This window comes from Mya arenaria, chromosome 7, assembly GCF_026914265.1.
Source record: "Mya arenaria isolate MELC-2E11 chromosome 7, ASM2691426v1".
NCBI lineage: Eukaryota > Metazoa > Mollusca > Bivalvia > Myida > Myidae > Mya > Mya arenaria.
This window is the reverse complement of record NC_069128.1, coordinates 18,207,893-18,224,238: the sequence shown is the minus strand read 5'-3', so window position 1 is coordinate 18,224,238 and position 16,346 is coordinate 18,207,893. Positions and strand designations below refer to the sequence as shown.

At 33.2% G+C, this 16,346-nt stretch overlaps 1 protein-coding gene across 1 annotated transcript; it reads right to left on the bottom strand.

Annotated features, from left to right (window-relative positions):
* Positions 1–201: 201 nt before the first annotated feature.
* LOC128241538 (uncharacterized) lies at positions 202–4,016 on the bottom strand. The gene is made up of 2 exons (XM_052958514.1): positions 3,983–4,016; positions 202–3,015 (listed from the first exon to the last, which is right to left on the bottom strand). Exon 2 carries the CDS (start codon positions 3,010–3,012, stop codon positions 2,053–2,055), a length of 960 nt encoding a protein of 319 aa, XP_052814474.1. The 5' UTR covers positions 3,013–3,015; positions 3,983–4,016; the 3' UTR covers positions 202–2,052.
* Positions 4,017–16,346: the final 12,330 nt, after the last annotated feature.

Below are 16,346 nucleotides of genomic sequence, written 5' to 3'. Positions count from 1 at the left end.
CGACTTTCATCGGTTGATGGAGGTCAGATTAGAACATGTACAATATGCTTTCCTTCCTACACGCGTCTGTTATGTGCAATGACTTTTAAGCTTTTCTCTTTCCCTTAAGCTGAACATTTTTATCTCAAGACGGCGCCAAAAAAGCAGTCTCTTTCAAACAAGCCCTAAGCTTCAAACCCGTATAAAGAAATTGTACTTCCTTTTGTTTTCAAATAAACAAAACAACTGCGGTTTAACTAAGCAAAGTGACACAAGTTTGTAGATTAAATAAAAAAATTGTGAAGCATCACCAAGCAGCAAAATATCCAAGCCTTAAAATATTTTCAATTCAAAGTATGTGGATCACTGAAAAAAGAAAAACAACAAGCATATCTACAGTTAAACACAAATATACAAAATACATCGTTTTCATATAGAAAATATTGATTTTATATATAGAAAAAATGAAAAAAGCAAAGTTGTATCAGAAAAAGTATATTCATTAGTTTTTTAGTTTTCTTTTTATAAGTCAGTAAAAATTTTATTAACGTAACATGTGCATCAAACATAGAATATAATTATGCATAATGTATATAATTATACGATAACTTTAACATATTCGTCGCGCTTTACACAGGAAACAAAAGCAGACAATATAAGCAAAATGTATATAGTATGTTCACATCACGTAATGCAATCGACAGCGGCTGAATAGAATAGAATAAAGCAGACAGAAAAACAACAACAACAAAAAATGTATTAAATATTATGAAATTTATATATGAATATTAAATAGCATTGATTTATTATGTAACAATGAAATGTATGACTATTCTATAACCTCTTTTCCTTAGCTTTATCATATGCATAGCCTTAATCTGTCTGTTGTGTATGTACAAACGGGATCATAAAATATATAGTACATTATTATTTCTACACATTAGCAATTCAAAATACATTTATATATCGAACATGATTGATTTGACTGTAGCATAAAAGTACGAACCGTGATTAAAAGTATCATTTTAAATATCGAACAGATACATACATGTACTAATGTATATATGTATTATTCATTTTATATGGAAAAATAACTTTAAGTTATACATTTCATTGTTTTGATTGTACATAAAGTATTGTCCTGTTGTAAGGAAATTCTTAAAGACGTACATAAAATAACAAATTATGTGATGGTATTATCGACTAGCTTCGCCAGATACAGACCAATGTTGGTATTCAATAATGGTCCTAATTGGATCTAAGTAAGATATAGAAATCGGATTACTTGTTATTAATAATTGAGCACTAGAGTGAATGAAGTCAATGATGTAAGACCAAAAGATTAACTTAAGTTGAATATTGAATACGACCGCACATTTCACCTGTGGTTCAATACAACATTATAGATACTTGTATCGGACTTTGACACAAGAGAGTAACTATATTGTGGTAAAAATCCGTTTATTGCAATGTTCATTCTATTCTTTGTAAGAGTCGAAGCCTATGAAAACAAATTTAAAGTAACAATTGTTGATTTTATCGTCGCACATAGTTAAATAACTTGCCGAAAACGAAACACAAATTCTTAAATGCGCTTTCAATCAATAATGTATTATGATTGATATGTAATTATCTTTTAGCGATGGAACTAAATTGGAAAATTTTGATACACAATCTAAATAGCAAGAGATTGTGTCTTAATACCATTGTTCAATGAAAGCGGTTATTATTTTATGAGAGAGGATTCTTAGTTTGTAAATTGGTTCATTGCTTCGCCTTTTAGTATTTCACTTCATGAATAAAAGCCCTGTTTTATCAACATCTGTTAATAAATGGATGCCTTATGTCATTTGCAAAGGTGTTACTAGTGAAAAATCACCACCAACATGATCGCAGCGCATACATATTCTACCATCAATAGCTGTGTTATTTTATCTATCAATTTTATGCTTATCTGATATTTCTGGTTATAAAAACTTATAGAGCGTAAGCTAAAAGTGTCGATAAGGAAGAGGCAAAAAACATCGATTGTAGGTTAACAATGGAAATCTTCAACCATTATGCACTATACATTCAATATACGAATCGTGTCTGTAAACGAACTTTGGACGCCATCAGTCGCCCCCTTCTCCGCTTTACTGGTAGTTTGTGGGTTTGCTGAACAAATGCAAGACCTAGAACTAAAATACAAAACATTCCAAATGCATAGGCAAGAAACAATAAATATAACAAAGTACTTGATACGAAATATAATATGATGCCGATTATAATGACTCTTTTAGGGAGTTCTTGCAATTCGTTGTTTGCAGTAGTTTCATTATTGCCATCTTGTATTTCGCCGACATTTCGATGAGAATTTCTGCCACTGCCTTCGAGTCCTGATTTCAGGAGATCGAAAGGCAGCCGCAGTAGCCGGAACAAAAATAACGCTGGTGCAAAACACAACATTTTCAGGAGATAAAACAGTAGCCGAAATGGGAGGCAGCAAACTTTTATCACTGCGCTAACAATTGCCCAAATCTTTTTCGCAAGAGCTTTAAACGGATCGATTTCCAAAAATGGCAACGGGTTATTCACGGAAAGAACATTCGTTGATTTATTACCAGACAATTGCTTGGAATTCGTCGGAAATGTTTGTGTTGCTGCATTCCTTGTCACTAAATGTTCATTCACATCTGTCTGAGTTCCATATTCCCTCTTTGGAGTTTCATTCTGATTGTCAATAACGTCGTTGATGTCCTCTTCGAATTCATCGAGGAAGTGTTGCATAGTCATATTCTTTGTAAACGTGTATGTAGACGGATCTAATTTGTCGATCATAACCTCATGTCGGCACATCGGGCAGCGAAACATACTTTTCGACCGACCTTTCTTCCTCGTTTTCTTTATACACGATGTCAAACATTTCTGACATAGCGTGTGTTGACACGATAACAGTCTGGGGTCTTTAAAAATATCCATGCATATTGAGCACGTCAGAATTTGCTGCATTGTTTTAAGCACTGAGTTTGCCATAGTTGTATTCACCCCCATAATCTGAAACAAACGTAAAGTAAAATATTAAAAACTTTCTGGAACATAGAACCTTCGGTAAAACAAAATAGGTCAAAGGCTTAGAAACAGCAACTTCGGTTTGATCGAAAGTATTTTTTGACGGCAATTGTAGGTGTATTGCTTTTAACACTCGAAGCATTGGTCCTAGTTGATCTTGCATGGAACTCAAAACGAAAATATTTCGTAAACAACTGTTAAAGGGACATGTTTATGTTTTGGCACCAAAGTAATTTTCCCGGTTATGCATCTGAAAACACTTATAGTATCATTTGTTTTCTATTTGATACCGAAATTGCAGATATAAAATTCAATTTAAGTATAAAAACAACCTATTTGTAGAAGGGAGCAAACCTACGACGGTACAGTCAAGTAAAAAAAACAAATGCTTTATCCAGCCACCTAAAGGGACCAATACTATAGATGTTAGATATTTAAACCTTTATGAAAACATTGCTAGCACCACGTGATAATAACAATCAACCAATCACGCTAAAGCCTTTTGTTGAATGGCGTTAGTAACGCAGTTCATTGTGGACTTCAAAGACAATATTTGAGCATATATAAACTTTTGTTGAAAGGTTCTAGCCGTCAGTATCTTAGTTTTCAAACTCTTTATGATTTCCTAAAGTTTATTTCGTAATAAATAAGTGCATTCTAAAATATGACTGAGTGCCTTTAACCACAGCCTGGGTCCAATAGCTCACAGCCGCAACTTTGACCCTATCACGAATATTAGTACAATTTCAGTACAAAGTACGAACATATGGGAGAAACATACCGTCGAACAGGAAGTCCGTTCAAAGTATAAAAGCAGACGTCGCGGTTTATTGAAAAGATGGTATTTAGGTTGGAACAAAATTCCTGTTTCAGCTATTGTATTACAGAATAAATGACATTGTTCAAATATACGACAATATATGAAACTCTTCCGTGCACAGGGCTTATTTACCTCGCAAAGATTGTTGATGTCAAATCGAAAGTAGCTTATCCTATCATAACCTTGAAGTTTTCTTTTGACATGTACGTATTTTACGGTTTAAGATAAATCAAGTTCAATCTCATTAAACAAAACTGAAAAACTTCCTAATAAATTGTATGTGATTTTAAATGAATATTACCTTTTAAAAAGTCGATGCACAGACCATAATGTTAGATTTTCAGAAAGTTAATCTTGATAAAATGTTGACCTATAAATATTAGATAGGTGACTCATTACCCCATTGTACAGATTTAGGTTATGCAGGTTTAAAGCTTATTTCGGGTTTATCAGTGTACATCAGGTAAACAACTACATTGTATATCCAGATTGTAAACAAGTACATTGCCACTCAACTTGAGTTATAAGGGACCATACATATAATCTTATTTTTAATATACTTAAGTAAAACCAATGTATACATTATTCATAAACCAACTAGAGTTAAAACAAAAGTGATTGTATTTGCATTGAGGTTATTTAAATACTAAAATGGAAACTACACATACAACACCAGTAGCCAAATATTTATTGATGGCCCTCTTTTAGAGACAGGTCAAAACCCAACAGACACTTAAAGGGACTCTCTCATATTTGTTTGTTAAATGTACTTTTTTCTAATGACGAAAAATTAAGTGAGGCAAATCATTAGGAGTGTAGAATTACTAATTTACTGATCGGTGGAACCCTTCAATGCTGAGTAACCTTAGTAACGCAATCAAACATCATGTTTATAGGTTAAATTATTCCTTGGCCTATGTATGAGTATCTGTGGACGAGAGCTTTTGGTGTCAGTTTACTATTGTTTTCTTGACTGAACCGGCGTAGGTTCGCTCCCATCTACAACTAGGAATTTTATACCTTACTAATCTTTTCCGCAATATCGGTATCAAAGAGTCAAATTATTATATTTTTAGTGTTTTCAGATGCATTGCCGTGAAAAAAAGGTCTAAGAACATACGAGGGGTGATCCAGAATTATGTGGACTTCTTACATATTTTCTATATTTATCGTCTAAATCATTTAAAAATTCATGAATATCTTATTCAAAGTGTTCTGCATAGACGATATGAATTTTAGGTCTGTAAATTTAATGAGTATTGAAAAGGGACTCCCTTGAAACCGCTTTAAAACATGCGAATCAACATAACACATATACAAGACTGCAGGCATACTACACATGCATCAATATAAATTTATAAGCAAATGTTGAGCCATTGCCGATAATATTAAATGTTGATGTCTGGTGACCCCATATACATATGGTATCATCTAGTAGTCTAATCTAGAAGTATTTGAATTACATGATAAATATAATACCCCCTCGAGGCAATGCTTTCCAAAGATTTTCCTTTCAAGCTAGATTAATCTATAAGGTCACATTTAACACATTATCCCCCCCCCCATGTAATGGTTTAATGATTGATTTTACATCTGTCTTTAAACATTTAATATGTAGGGAAACCTTCGCGCGTTTGGACTGTCCAGACAGCTGGTTTGTTGTTACAAAAACTATTTAACGCAAATCCATGCTCTATAAAAGCTACAAATAATTCTTGCTATGTAATAATGTGTATAACCTTTTGTGGATGTTTTATATAACGTGGTAATGTTATCACTGTTTTCTATGCCCTAATCCATCTTACTTTCTGTAATTGTATGCATGACTATAATAAGAACAGCTCTTGTAAATACTTGTTCCAATATCTGTACCTATTTTAAACTATATGCTTTTACTTCCAGGCCACAAGCTCAATGTTATGTTTTGATATGTCATGTATGTTTGTTATTCAAGTCGGAAAATAGCTCAGTGAACTAATGTTTCTTGTGAAGATATACCCGACTTTAAATAAAGATTCTTGTATCTTGTGTCTTGTACCTTGCATCTTAAACGGTATTCCATAACAAATGCAATGATTATAATTCTATCAATAATTGAATGATGTGGAAATATTCATGTAAATTCGTTTCATTTTGAATCTGGATCATACGGTTTTGTATGTTGAACAAATGTCTTGCGGTTACTTCGGAAATGGCAATCTCATTAAAATTATATACAAGTATATGTTCGTTTACGTAAAGTCACAATGCTTCATTAGCTATTTTATAACAATAACCAACTTTCAAACTGAATCGGTCTACTAACTATAAAAAGTTTGCTAACATATGCATACTAGTACTCGAAAACAATAAAAAGTCTTGTTTATGATTCGAATACATGTGAATCGTTTCAGCGAGTGTATGACAATATCTTTTACATGAAGATTTTCTAGTCGTGCCATAGTTCTATTATTTTTTTTGTAATATGTTGACGCTTTAACGCCGTGTAATACTGATATTATTTGATAGGGGTAACTTGGCGATAAAGATAATATAACAACCCGGTAATTTATTATACCGATACATATTAAGTTTTGTCCCACAGTTTAATTTTCACAAAAAAATGAACATCATTTGAGCTCTCAATGTTTCAACAAGATTTAAAGAATTGACACATATCTAAAGAAGGTATTTTTGATGCGGAAAATATATACATGTATATATAATAAAATTATTTACGTATAATTGTCTGATTTATTCATATGCATTCAATAATAAAAAATATTTACGTATGGAAATAATTTCATTTATTAAGACGGAATAAATTGTTTTCTTTATTTATCTACGATTTCTCGGAAATACTTCCTAGATACGGGTAAACACACTTGGTTGCCCGGAAATCAACATACGGAACGCTCCGGGCATCCGATTACTTGACCACGTGACTAGCCCAGCACGTTCTTTCCTCGCTAGCCTTCGAAGGAGCAACACGTGGGAAAAATACCGCAAAATTATTATTTTCCCACCCACTACACCCGATTAAAATATTAAAATGATATGAATAACCCGTACGAACCATCACTTGAATATTGTGTACATGTTAATCAATCATAATGCCGTTTCATTCAAACTGCTACTGGATAGTTCTTTATAATTGCAGTTTTTGGCCGTTTGCGTGCTGAGAGACAGTACATCACTCGTAGCAACATCAGCAAGCAACTCATGCCTAACTAGGGGCCCAAGCCACTCGGGTTCCAGCTCACACCGCACACCACGGGACCGGGCTTTAGAAACAATCATGCCAAGATAGTGCAGTGTGTCGCCAAACTAACTGCTAACCAATGACGATAAGGAGCGTACGGCAATGCCTTTTGTTGGAACAATGCAGACATAACAGTTGTTTTAACGCTTTAAACTATGAACATGTACTTTGTTGTCTTTTAAAGTCGTGCGGGCGTAAAATTCTGGCCGCAGGCGAATAACAAATCTTATAAACTGAATTTAGCCATATTTCTAACCAATAATTATTATACAAGGTCTGCTCTCCCAAACGGCGGGTAAAGGAACTTCGGCTCAATTGTCTTACTCGTGGTGCTGGGACTGCATTCCAATTAGTTCTTATTTATTTGCATGAGGTAGGTAACGCCGTGCTGTAAATGTGTTAAACGTGTCTTTGTGTAAGTACGCTTGCATGCAGGTGCCGGTGCTTTGGTTCACCGACCAGACATGTGTCAAGCTTGTTGTGTCATGTGTACAAATGTACGCTTGCATGCAGGTGCCAGTGCTCTGGTTCACTGGCCAGTCATGTGTCAAGCTGGTTTCCGTGTCAGTCCCCAGACTTGCATGTGGCAGACAATCGCGTGGTGTTTTCTGCCCATTCAAAACATGTGTCAAGTCAGGGACGTCTGTTTGCTTTACTGTACATGTATGCACGGCGAAAAAAATTCACTTTCGATACACATAACTTGTTCAACCGGTGCCGGGATTTTACGTCACAATCCACATGACCATTTACGCCACTCTATATAAATGTACAACTACGTACACAATATAATACAAGCTAAAATATTCATCAGCCAAAATATGACCTACTTGATGTAATTTTACACTGACCACATATTGTGGATTGTTATTGCTTGCATAAAAACCGCCGTTAACGACACATGCTGCTCAGACTTCAATTTGATTTGTCGGCATTTCCATTTTTTTTAAGTATCAAATATACATACTTACAAAAGGAAAAATAACAGAGACCTTTATCTTATCTAAGTTTTTTATAACTGTTTTAAATCGCGTCGAAATACTTAGAAGACGAAAATGAATTTGAAACAGCTGCTTCTAAAACTAAGAACTATTTCATTATTGAAATTGGCATTTAATCTTTGTTTTTCCCTTTTTTTCAACCGCACAAAAAACTAAAAGGCAATTATTTTCCATTGATCAACGTTTATAGTTAACAAAACAGCTACAATTAAATTCTCGTCTTTTATTTAAAACTTGATAAATGATCAAAATTGCAAAATTTAAAAATCCGAAGTCACAATAGCGTTGGGAAAGAGGTAAGAAACAGTTCAATTGGAACTCTTATTTCTCAAAATATACGTCACAACTTGATATATTGGTTAATTTGTAATATATAATGCAACTAGCAATTTACAATGTATTTACAACGAAATACGATCATCAGGACATAACATGTACGCTGTTTGCTAGTGTGGTATGGTGATGAAAATGACCGCAAGCCGTTGGTGTGGATCAGGTTCTTCTCTTGAACCGCTCATAGAGAACATCAGTGTAAGTTTGTACCCAGGAAACGGACCCGATAGTAGCTTATGTTAATCAGCTAGTTGATAAAGTTGTTTACACGATTGAACTAAAACAAACTAAAATGAATGTGTGCGACGTAAACATGATCGTCAATGTTACATATTAACATTGTGGACCTTTTGTTGATGACCTTGGCGTTGCTTTTGAAGAAAGCTCCAGCCCCTGCACACCCTCGTCCTTTCACAACCGCTGACAATAAATGAACTTGTTGGTATTACGCCGTACGGAAATGCCGTCATCCCGTTTAACGCAGACAAATCTTAAGTAATAGCATATTCTTATAACCACGGCCCTCTGAACAAAAAAAAACGTATATAGAGAGTCCCTAAATGGGTTGAATAAAAAACAAAAACTGGTAAATGGAATTGGATTGAAGATGATAGAGATTTTAGTCCTATAAGTTGCAAATTTAGAGAATGTGTGAATATTAAAAACTTTAATAACAAGACAATACGTATTTCCGGAGGTTTGTTATCCAAATAAAAAAAATAAATGCCTTTGTCAACATGATTTGCTACTCGAGACAGCTAAATTTACGTGTAACTTCTAAAGAAAAAATCTATAATCTTATATCTGATTTTGAATAAAGAACTTGGTAAATATTATGCCATATTTGTCAAATAAACTTGTTAAAAAGTTTAAAAAAATGTATAGATAGTATGCTAGAATAAATAAAAACATTCCGAGAAAAGCGTAAAATACAAGATATTTTTTGACTTCACTATTACTTGGTGTTAAAACCGCAATAGAACTTATATAATATAAATAATGTCAAAGCATGATATTAGAAAGGATTGTTTTCACCTAAGTAAAAACTATTTTACTGAGATAAAATCTATATTAATAAACATCCCATCCCATCCCATCTACCAGTCGATCAGGGTATCGGCTATCAGAATTTAAAATATAGACAATGCAGACGAAATTGTCGGAAAAAATTGCTCCGATGAAGCATATTCCAATATGTATACAGTAAAAAAATCAAAGGTCAAAAATAAATGCATTTTTTGTGGATTCCCTTTCTCCGGTTGGTTCCTGTTCTCCAAAATTGGAAAAAAAACACTCGTAAGTAGCAACAATAGTTTAAATGACAAGTTTTCTTCATACTGTATCGTAGAGAAATACAATATACTTTTCGATAAAATATTAAACTCTTATCAGTTACGATTTACACGTATTGATTTTCATTGTTTAACGGAGGTCAGATCAAATCATGTACAATTTGTTTACCGGCCTGCACGCGTCTTATATGAGCAATTACTTTAAACCTTTTCTGGTTCCCTTCAGCTGAACCATTTCGAATCGCATATCTGTGGCATAAAAAGGAAGCAGTCCCTTTCACAAAAGCCTTAAACTTCCAGCCCGTATAAAGAAATTGTACTACCTTTCGTTTTCACAAGCGTTTATTGTTATAAATTAACAAAACAACTGCGTTTTACATTGACACTCTTATTCAAAATCAATACAAACACATGTATAGCTAACATCAATATTTAGTGTTACACCTTTAACTACTTACAAAAATTGAATTTATGGAAAATATTAATTACTGATAAAAAGATTTACTGTGATCTACTATAGTCCTATAAGGTAGAAATACCATGTTTTCTGCACCTTTCTTTCAAATTTAACTCGATATCCTTCATAATAACCATTGTTTTCGACATTTATTCATCCTTTTCGGTATATCATAACATTTGTATTAATTGTTGAAAATCTTACTTGGGAGTAGGAGTGCATCATTAATTTAGCAAAAAAGAGCCAAATAACGAAAAGTGCCGAAGTCACAGAAGTTTGTTGATTCAAAATATGTGGATCACTTGAAAAAGAAAAAAAAAACGCCAAGCATATCTACATTTATACACAACTTCACAAAATACATCGTTTTCACCTGTCGTTCAATACCACATTATAGATAATTGTACAAGACTTATGTGAACAACTACAGAAACAAGAGCAGTAACCAAAAGTTTAAACATAAACGCCATCTAATTGCAAAGGGTAAACGCCAAAGACATATAACACAAAAATCACAAACAAGAAACATGGAGCAACAACACAAAAACTTCACAACAGCACAGTGCATATAAACTTTATAAAAATAACTAGGTGTTTATCATGAATTGTTAAGTACCGCCTTGGAACGGTCAGAAAAATGTAAATTTACCGGGGTTTTAAACCAATTTTCGTCCACAAAACTCACTTTTATCTCAACAATCCTGAAAAAGAAAGAAACGTAAACGGTAAATCTTATCAAAGTATGCTTTAACTTGAGGAACCTTAATAATGAAATAAATAATAATAAACTAACAGGTAAACCCCAAGTACTTCAATGATTAGAGATCCCCAACCCTACATGCAGACGGAGGAATACAATTCAGAGTACCGAATGCAAAAACTTTTCAAAGATACGATGCAGTCATTGTTTGAAACTATGAGCATCACACACAGTCTGCCTTAGAAAAGGTTTAAAATTGTGTGTTCATAGAGTTTCATAATAAAAAACATCATTATACTAAAACTGTGAACAAATGAAGAAAACATTATTAAAATTAAAGCGACATAGATAAGCTAATATTTTCTTCCAAAGGATTACCTATGTAAAATATTTGAAGAAAATGACGTCACATGCCAAAACACTCCAAGCCAACCAAAGACATATAGAGAATAAGATAACTTGAATCTGCAAAATCTTGATAAAATCAAAGGACTGAAAGCTTAGTTTTGTTTGGATGCTATATTAAACACTATATTTTGTTTCAGGAATTCATCTTCAAAAACTGGAAGGCAAGTACTCATCAAAGTATTGCCTTTATATCCACGGTTTAAATAAAATTCAAGCAATTTATTGAGTCTATCTACCCAACTACCTGCTGGAAACATTCCATAACAAATATAATAATAATTTTAATTGTATCAATGCTGGGATAATGTGAGAGTATTCAATAAAACTCGTTGCATTTTAAATCATGATCAATGCGATTTGTATGTTAATTTTAATTTTACGAACTTTCTTTAAAACATCACCATAAAAATCGGGATGAGCAATACTATTAGCAATCAGCGATTTAATACTACTATTGTACTTTGAAATAATATTATAAATCCCATACATGTGACTTTAACACAAGACGGTCACTATGATGTGGTAAAACAACGTTTATAGCAATGTTTATAATATTCGTTTTAAGAGTGGAAGCCTATGAAAACATAAAGTAACAATTGTTTATTATATCGTCGCACATAGTTTAAAAAACTTGCCGAAAACGAAACACAAGTTCTTAACTGCGCAATAATTTATTATGATTTTATGATTGATATGTGTTGATCTTTAAGCGATGGAACTAAATCTGATCATTCCAATACACAATCTAAATAACAAGAGATTGTGACTGAATACCCTTATTCCTTGAAAACTGTGTATTATTCTATGACAGACCTAGATTGTATTTTTTTCCTTACTTTCGCTATTTAGAAGCTCTTCTAATTTTTTGAAAGCCTTTATAATTAAATATCTCCTTCTATATGCATGTATGCCTGTCATTTGCAAATGTGTTACATGAAAGGAAATCATTTTTATATGCTTTCTCTTGACGACTTTGAAGTTATTGACATCAATAACAATAATCCTAGTCTGCCGAGTGATCTGTTATTTATGTTTAAAATGTGTTAAGAAAATTATTGTACTAAGATCGAAATTGCCTCTCTGATTATTTCCTGAAAATGATTTTGATATTTGTCCGATTTTCAATCTTATGTGGTTCCAAATTTTTACTAAACAATGAATGAAAATAGTTTCAAGTTTCAGATTTGTGAATTTTGACATTATTTTTTGAAAAGAAATGTTGTGTTTTTAAACGTGTGAATGAGGCCCGATTTCAATCCAATGGCATTTTAGGTAGGAAAAAACCCGCTTAATGCAGGTAAAAAATGGAAATCTTGAAATACAGAATGCACTATACATTTAATGTCCCAATCGTTTCTGGAAACGAACTCGGGACGCCATCAGTCGACCCCTCCTATGCTTTACTGGTAAAATGTGGGTGTTTGCCGCGGTTTGCTGTATACATGCTAGACAAAGTACTAAAATAAAAAACATTAAACAAGCATATGCAAAAAACACTACATATAACGAAGTACTAAAAATGAAATATAATAAAATGCCAATAATAATGACACATTCTTGTAAATTATTATTGTTTGCAGTAGTTTCACTATTTCCATATGGCGTTTTGTTCTCACTTCCAGTGGCATTTTTGTCATTGCCTTCGAGTCCTGTCTTCAAGATATCAAAAAGCTGCCACAGTTTCCTTAAGAAAAACAACGCCGGTGCAAAACAAAATGTTTTCAGGAGGTCCAAGCAAAGGCAAAATGGAAAGAAGCAAATTGTTATCACATCTTCAACAATTAGCCAAATCACACTCAGAAGAGCTTTTAAAGCACCGATTACCAACACTAGAAACAGGTATTCCACGGAGATAGCGTTTTTTAATTTGTTACAGAGCAATTGCCTAGAATTCTGAGAAGTTTGCGTTGAAGCATTTTGGGTTAATGTGGGTTCATTTTTATCTGTCTGAGTTCCATATTCCTTCTTTCGAGTTTCATTATGATTGTCAATAACGTCGTTCATGTCCTCTTCGAATTCATCCAGAAAATGTTGCATAGTCATATTCTTTGAAAACGTGTATGTAGACGGGTCTAATTTGTCAAACATCACTTCATGTCGGCACATCGGGCAGCGAAACATAGTTTTGGACCTTCCCTTCTTCCTTCTTTTCTTTATACACGATGTCAAACACTTCTGACATAGCGTGTGTTGACACGGTAAAAGTCTCGGATCTTTAAAAATATCCATGCATATTGAGCACGTCAGAATTTGCTGTATTGTTTTAAGCATTGAGTTTGCCATAGTTGTATTTATCTATTTAATCTGAAACGTTAATTGAAATATGTAATAGGTTCTGATAGAGAGGCCCTCCAGAACAACAAAATACGTAAAAAGTATGAAATAACAGCCTCGTTTTGATGGAAACTATTCCTTCGGGCCAATGGTTAGTGCACCCTTGTCAACGCTTTTAGCACTGGTCCTTCCACAATTAGTTCATCTTGCAACTAAATCAATTCGAAAGCACTTCGTAAATAGTCCGTAAACACGACTTCGGGAAGGACCCGTCGAACAAGAAGTGTGTAAGACGGCTGAATGCAGCAGTCTCGGTTTATTGACTGAAATGGTGTTGTTGTGCTTAGAGAAAAATATCAACTTCTAATAAATAGCTTTCATATTACAAATTAAATACACAAAAGGCAAAACCCTCCTACCCCGCAACCATTGATGTCAAATCGAAACTAGCTTATCCTTTTAGCGTAAACTTTTCATTTGATACGCACACTTATTATACGGTTGAAGATATATCACATTTAGCAAAACTGAAATACACCCTTATCAATTGTATGTGATTTTAAATGAATATTACCTTTCAAATGCCCATGCACAGACCATGTGTAAGATTTTCAGAAAGTCTTATCTTGAAACAAATATTGAACTATTAATAATAGATAGGTGACTCATTACCGCTTTGTACAGATTAAGATGATATGCAGTTTTAAAGTTTATTTTAGGGTTATCAACGTGCATCAAGTAAACAACTATATGCACATTGCAAAGGATTACATTGCCACTCAATGCTGAGTTATAAAAGACTAAACTAATATTTGAAATACTTAATTAAAAACCGATTTAAACATTATTTTTAAACCGACTACAGTTAAAACAAAAGAGATTGTATTTGTTCTGACGTTTAATTGAACATATATTGAAAACTACAGGGACAAGACCAGTAACATTAGCTTTACCGATGACCCTTTTAGTGACAGAAGGTCAAAGCTACACAGACACTTAAATGGACTTGCTCATGTTTTCTTTGTAAAATGCACGTTCTTATTTTGACGAAATAATTAAGTGAGGCAAATCATTTGGAGTGTTAGAACTAAGATACTGATTCAATACTCAGTAACACAGGTAATGCAACAACAGTAATGATTAAACAAAATGTTTATATGTTGAATTAGTCCTTGGCCTATGTATGAGTCCATGTCGGCGAGATCTTTTGGTTTGAGTTTACTATTTTCTTTTTGACTAAACCGGCGTGGGTTCGCTCCCCACTAAAAGTAGGGTTTTTATACCTTACTAACCTTTTCCGCAATATCGGTATCAAGGAGTCAAATTATTATATTATAGTGTTTTCAGCTGCATTGCCGTGAAACAAATGGTCTATGAACATAAGCGAGTCCCTTTATTAACGCTCGAAACAGCTTAAAACGTACGAATCAACAAACCACATGAACAACAGACTACATGCATACCACACATATATTAAGAAGTATATGTAGAGACATTGGCGATGCCTGTAGACCCCATTAGAATATGGTATCATCTAAAACGGTATTCCATAAAAAAATATAGCAATTTTAATCGTATCAATAATGCCATGATGTGGATATATTCATTTAAACGCGTTGTATGTTGTGTCTTGGTCAATACGCATTTGTTTGTTTGCCCAATGTCTTGCGGTAACCTTATTTATAGCAATCTCATTAAAATCATATATCTGCTCGTTTACGTAAAGTCAGAAAACTTCAATAGCTAGTAAATAACAAACTTTGAAACTCAATTGGTCCACTGACTATAAAATATTGATAACATATGAATACTAGTACTCAAAAACAACACAACTCTGGTTCATGATTCGAATAGAGGTAAATCATTTCAGCGAGTGCATAAAAAATCTTAAATTAAGAATTTCTAGTTCTATTAATTGTTTTGTAATATGTTGACGCCGTGTAATACTGAAATTATTTGATAGGGGGTAACTAGGTTATAAAGATAATATAACAGCCCGATAATTTAGTATACCTATACATATATAGTTATGCCCCACAGTTTAATTTTCACAGACAAATTTGGACAACATTTGAGCTCTAAATGTTTCAACAAGATTTAAAGAACTGACACATATCTAAAGAAGGATTTTTTTATTCGGAAAATATATACATGTTGTTTAAAGTTACAACTACGTACACAAATTTAAACAAGCTGAATTATTCATCAGCCAAAATATGACCTACTTGATGTAATTTTACACTGTTCACATATTGTGAATTGATATTGCTTGCCTTAAACCGCCGTAAACGCCACATGCTGCTCGGACTTCAATTTGATTTGTCGGCATTTCCATTTTTTTAAGTATCAAATATACATACTTAAAAAGGAAAAAAAAAAACCAGAGACATTTATCTTATCTGAGATTTTTACAACTATTTTAAATCGCGTCGAAATACGTAAAAGACAAAAAAAATTGAAACACCTGCCACTGAAAATAAGAAATATTTCATTTTTGAAATTGGCATTAATTCTTGGTTGTTTTTTCCCCGTCTTTTTTCTTTCAACCACACAAAAAGGCAATTATATTCAATTCATCAACGTTAAAAGTTAACAAAACAGCTGCAATTACAGTCTCGTCTCTTATTCAAAACTTGATAAATGATCAAAATTGCAAAAATCATAGTTCCGAAGTCAAATTAGCGTTGTGAATTTTAGAGTAGTAGGAGGCTGTTCAATTTGAAATCTTTTTTCGCAAAATAGGCATCACAAAATGATACAATTGGTTTACTTGTCACTATTTGTAATGCT

Bases quoted from the DNA above. Each gene is read 5' to 3' on its own strand.
- LOC128241538 (XM_052958514.1), bottom strand. From the start codon at position 3,012: ATGGGGGTGAATACAACTATGGCAAACTCAGTGCTTAAAACAATGCAG.